Genomic DNA, 5,535 nt, shown 5'->3' with positions numbered 1-5,535 from the left:
CATCTTCAAAAAAACTTCTGCCCATGTCACCAGAGGGGCTCCGTAAAAACCTTGATATGTGCTTGAGAATGGCTTAGTCTCCGGTTAAACCCAGGTTTAAAGCCTTGCAGGGCAGCCTAAAGCCCACTGCCAACATTAAGACAGAAAAAAGAAAGAAAATAACAAACCATCAGTTCAGGGGTTTGAGAAAATATGGGAAAATATGGGAATCAGGAAATTATCTATAAACCAAACCGAAATGTTGTTGTTCTCTACTTAAATACTTTTGATTATAAAAGGTAAAAAAATATATTTTTTTATATTTTCTACTTAAAAAGTCAATGTATAACATGGATCCATAAACGCCTCATTTTATTTCAGTGTTAAATTCTGTTTAAAGTAACAGATTAGAATTAAAAACGTCTCCTTTACTGGTTGATTTTCTTTTTTCTGACCTCGCTGGTTTTTAACTGGTTACCTCTGGCCTAACAGATCATTAGACTCTGGTTGAAGTTGAGCCAGGTTTCGTATATCCAGGCGGTTTCTGGATGTTTTTTGGGCTGGAAAACGTGAGTCAGTGACGTCTGGCCGCACTGCTGATGCGGTGAGTGAGGACGTTACGGCGTCCGTGTTTATAACCAACGCCAGTAAAACCGCTTTATAGAAGTGTTGTTGATGGTTGTCCTGCGATTGTGAAAATTGATCCACAACCGTTGTTTGACTGGGTGAAATTCGTTCGCCGTCCTCGCCTGATGAGGCCTAACTGATGCTGATTGGCTCAGAGCAGAACTTCCAGAAAGTTCTGCGTCTGTCCCGCCTTCTCCTCCCTGTGGGAAGGACCTGGACCTCCTGAGCTGGAGAACCGGCAGCTCTCCAGGGTTCTAGAAGAACCTGATTAAAATGGCTGCCACAGCTCCTCCGCCTTCGTATCTCTGCAGCTTCTCCTGACTGATCGGTGCTTCCAGGTTTTTCCTACGGTCTACGGAGAGCCTGAAGGCACCTGGTGGACCGCAGCCTGATCTGGAAGCTTCCTGCTGGCTGAGACCCGGCCGGCTGTGATGGACGGTCCAGAGAAACTCTCTGTGTCGTCAGTGAGGCCAGCTGTCTGCCCCCCCGCAGCCAGCGGTCCGCCTGTCGATCCCCTCCGCTCAGCGGGCTAATTAACTAAGTGCTGATCTTTCACTGCCTCTTTGTCCCGCCGTGGTGGGGGGGTGAGGGGGGAGTCAGAGGGTTAATTGTTCTGCTCCTTCCTGTGCGTCTCGGCTGCTGGGCTGGAAACTTTCTAACCGGTCCGACCCGAACTCCCCACGTCAGCGTTATTTTCAGCACCGCTCTGGGGAGAGGTCCGGTTCTGCTCCGCTCTCATAAAAGTCCAGGTCTGGACTTGGACTAGGCCGTCTGTTTTCCCCCGCATGGTTCTGTCCCAGACCCGCTGCTGAGTTCTGTTGATGACCCGGTTTGGTTTTCAGGTTGCAGCGGCGATGAATCCGGTAAAAATGTGTTTCATTTCCCCCAGAATCTTCAGCTTAGTCTATATATGTGGTTCTGACCCGGTTGTGAGCCTTTCTGTCTCCTATCTTGTTATGGTTCTGGAGAAACTGGACCTGAAAGTTCTGGTTTTGCCGTCAGAACCTTGCAGACCCATTAGGCCCAGTTTAAGCTCCACGGCCGTTTTCTCTGTGATCTGATTTGATCCGATTCGGCTTCAGACAGAACCGGATCAGAACCTCTCTGCACCGATCCTACACACACCGACCCAAACACGCTGCTGGTTCCGACGGTTCTGTCTGCGGGTCTAGAAGCCTCCAGACTTCCTCTTGGACAGAACCTCTGTTTGGGTTTTTGGGATCCGTCTTATGTAGAACTTTACAAAATGTAGAAAAGTTCTGGTTCTTCTCAGTCCAAGTCAGAACCACATTTTCAGCTCAAACCCAGAATGTTCCGGCTGAAACGGGTCAAACGACCCAAAAGTCCAGTTGAGTGAAACCTTTCTGGTTCTCATAGCTTCTGGTTTTGGATCAGCAGCCTTTAGGACCTGGACCGGGTCGGAGCTCAGACCCGGATCAGTCTAACAGCAGCCACTTCCTGCTTATAGTCCGTCCAGCATCCTCGGGTTCTGATGGGTCCGTTCTCTGGTGCTGCCGGTTCTGTCGGAGCGGTTCTGGATCGGAGGATAGTTCGGGATGTTTCGGGTCAGGTACTTGACTTGTTTCCGGACCCTGAATCCAGCAGGCATCAGGATCTGGTTCTGGTCCGGAGGTCTGGATGTCTCCATGTTTCCTTGTGGAAAATATTTAATGTCCAGCTGTTGGTTCTGGTTGGTTCCGGTTGGTTCCGGTTGGTTCTGGTCAGTGGGTCGACCCAGTAGTTGGTTCCTGTGAGTGTTGATTCTGCATAGAACCCAATAAAACCAGAACCCAGTTCAGTAGAAATTGTGGACTGGTTCTGATGGGGCAGACTGGACTGGGCCGGTGATCTGGACCTGGTTCTGGTTTAATGTTCATCCTGAATGCTCCTCATCATCATCCTCATCATCATCATCATCATCATCATCATCATCATCATCATGATGCTGATCTTCTTCATAACGGATCATTCAGCAGAACAGGCCAGAACCTCTTTGGACTTTCCTTTTCTTCACGCATTTATTAAAACATCTTTTATTTATTTATAACGTTTTCAGATATTTTTCCTAATTGGAGCTGAATTGAATTAATTGTAATGGTCTGGCTGTCGATTGCCACGTCTGCTAACGCTAATTGTCCTTCCTTACGGAAGGAAGCTTCCTGCTTCATTTGTCTTTCCTTANCCCCCAGAATCTTCAGCTTAGTCTATATATGTGGTTCTGACCCGGTTGTGAGCCTTTCTGTCTCCTATCTTGTTATGGTTCTGGAGAAACTGGACCTGAAGGTTCTGGTTTTGCCGTCAGAACCTTGCAGACCCATTAGGCCCAGTTTAAGCTCCACGGCCGTTTTCTCTGTGATCTGATTTGATCCGATTCAGCTTCAGACAGAACCGGATCAGAACCTCTCTGCACCGATCCTACACACACCGACCCAAACACGCTGCTGGTTCCGACGGTTCTGTCTGCGGGTCTAGAAGCCTCCAGACTTCCTCTTAGACAGAACCTCTGTTTGGGTTTTTGGGATCCGTCTTATGTAGAACTTTACAAAATGTAGAAAAGTTCTGGTTCTTCTCAGTCCAAGTCAGAACCACATTTTCAGCTCAAACCCAGAATGTTCCGGCTGAAACGGGTCAAACGACCCAAAAGTCCAGTTGAGTGAAACCTTTCTGGTTCTCATAGCTTCTGGTTTTGGATCAGCAGCCTTTAGGACCTGGACCGGGTCGGAGCTCAGACCCGGATCAGTCTAACAGCAGCCACTTCCTGCTTATAGTCCGTCCAGCATCCTCGGGTTCTGATGGGTCCGTTCTCTGGTGCTGCCGGTTCTGTCGGAGCGGTTCTGGATCGGAGGATAGTTCGGGATGTTTCGGGTCAGGTACTTGACTTGTTTCCGGACCCTGAATCCAGCAGGCATCAGGATCTGGTTCTGGTCCGGAGGTCTGGATGTCTCCATGTTTCCTTGTGGAAAATATTTAATGTCCAGCTGTTGGTTCTGGTTGGTTCCGGTTGGTTCCGGTTGGTTCTGGTCAGTGGGTCGACCCAGTAGTTGGTTCCTGTGAGTGTTGATTCTGCATAGAACCCAATAAAACCAGAACCCAGTTCAGTAGAAATTGTGGACTGGTTCTGATGGGGCAGACTGGACTGGGCCGGTGATCTGGACCTGGTTCTGGTTTAATGTTCATCCTGAATGCTCCTCATCATCATCCTCATCATCATCATCATCATCATCATCATCATCATCATCATGATGCTGATCTTCTTCATAACGGATCATTCAGCAGAACAGGCCAGAACCTCTTTGGACTTTCCTTTTCTTCACGCATTTATTAAAACATCTTTTATTTATTTATAACGTTTTCAGATATTTTTCCTAATTGGAGCTGAATTGAATTAATTGTAATGGTCTGGCTGTCGATTGCCACGTCTGCTAACGCTAATTGTCCTTCCTTACGGAAGGAAGCTTCCTGCTTCATTTGTCTTTCCTTACGGAAGGAAGCTTCCTGCTTCATTTGTCTTTCCTTATGGAAGGAAGCTTCCTGTTTCCTCTTCCTTTGACCTTCCCTATGGAAGCAAGCTTCCTGCTTCCTTTGTCCTTCCTTACGGTAGGAAGCTTCCTGCTTCCTCTTCCTTTGTCCTTCCTCACGGTTCCTCGCTGATGTCATGGCTTAAATCATAAACATAACGCAGAGAAGCTGTTCCTCGGCTCCATCGTGGAGCTTCTAACGTGTCACATGACTTTAACCCGTTATTCTGCTGTTACATAAATCCTGTTTCTGGACCCGCCAACATTGATAAAACCATAATTTTTTACATTAGATATATTTTTATTCTGCACCATCACAGACGTTCTGTGGAGGAATTATTTAGTAAAATGAGTCGTTTTGATGATAACCTTGTCTCTGTGACCTTTAACCCCCTCTAAGTGACTCGGACTCTCTGTGTCTCTGCAGACATGAACTCCTGAAGACGAGTCTCCATCAGACCTGCAGTCAGCTCTTCACTCCTCCATCCCTCCTCCTCTCTTCACCATGCCCCCCTCCTCTCTTTCCTCTCCTCTTCCTCTCCTTCCTCTTCTCTCCTTCCTCCTCTTGGTGCCGGCTCTTCCCACCCCTCCCTCCCCAGAGTCCCGCAGGGCGGACTACAAACCCCCCGACACTTCCTTCACCCACCTGACGGTCCACCAGAGGACGGGCGAGGTGTTTGTCGGCGCCGTCAACCGGGTCATCAAGCTGTCCCCCGACCTGGTGGAGCAGAAGAGTCATGTGACCGGACCGGTGGAAGACAACGCCAAGTGTTACCCGCCCCCCAGCGTCAGGGCGTGCGCTCACCGGTCAGTCTCCACCTGTCTGCCAGCTCACCTGGCTGCCTTTGCTTCTGCTGTCCTGTCTCACCTGTCCCCTGTGTCTCCGCCCCCAGGCTGGACTATACAGACAATGTGAACAAGCTCTTACTGGTGGATTATACTGGGGACAGACTGGTGGCGTGCGGCTCCATCTGGCAGGGGGTCTGCCAGTTCCTCAGGCTGGACGACCTCTTCAAGCTGGGAGAACCTCACCACCGGAAGGAGCACTACCTGTCTGGAGCCAAGGAGCCTGATGGGATGGCAGGTGAGCTGGGCTGCTGAGGGAGGGGGGCTAATCAACCCTCAGAGGGAGCGACAGGGCTGGTTCTAAAGACGGAACCACGGGATGGGTCCCTCTGGGCTTCAGGCTTCCTGAACTCCAAACACCTGAAGGACTGCTTCACCTTTACACTGAAACTGGGTCAGAACCTTTAGAACGGGAAAAAAAACAATCCAGATTTTAAATCTGAGGTTCTCCTTACTTAGAACCCTATAGAACCACAAATGTTCTGTATACGTAGAACCTTATAGAACCACAAACGTTCTGTATACGTAGAACCTTGTAGAACCACAAATGTTCTTTTTACGTAAA

General features: G+C 48.9%; 1 protein-coding gene across 1 annotated transcript in view; it reads left to right on the top strand.

Moving 5' to 3' along the window:
* Window positions 1–4,522: 4,522 nt before the first annotated feature.
* LOC107097005 (plexin A3-like) overlaps window positions 4,523–5,535 on the top strand; it is a 10,490-nt gene continuing 9,477 nt past the window's right edge. The window contains exons 1-2 of the mRNA XM_015393957.1: window positions 4,523–4,931; window positions 5,018–5,208. Of these exons, the coding sequence (XP_015249443.1) occupies window positions 4,630–4,931; window positions 5,018–5,208 (493 nt within the window). The 5' untranslated portion in view covers window positions 4,523–4,629. The remainder of the gene's footprint in view (window positions 4,932–5,017; window positions 5,209–5,535) is intronic.

The sequence above is a fragment of the Cyprinodon variegatus genome, unplaced genomic scaffold (genome assembly GCF_000732505.1).
Source record: "Cyprinodon variegatus isolate N-32 unplaced genomic scaffold, C_variegatus-1.0 Scaffold665, whole genome shotgun sequence".
Classification (NCBI taxonomy): domain Eukaryota; kingdom Metazoa; phylum Chordata; class Actinopteri; order Cyprinodontiformes; family Cyprinodontidae; genus Cyprinodon; species Cyprinodon variegatus.
This window is presented reverse-complemented; position numbering and strand designations above follow the sequence as displayed.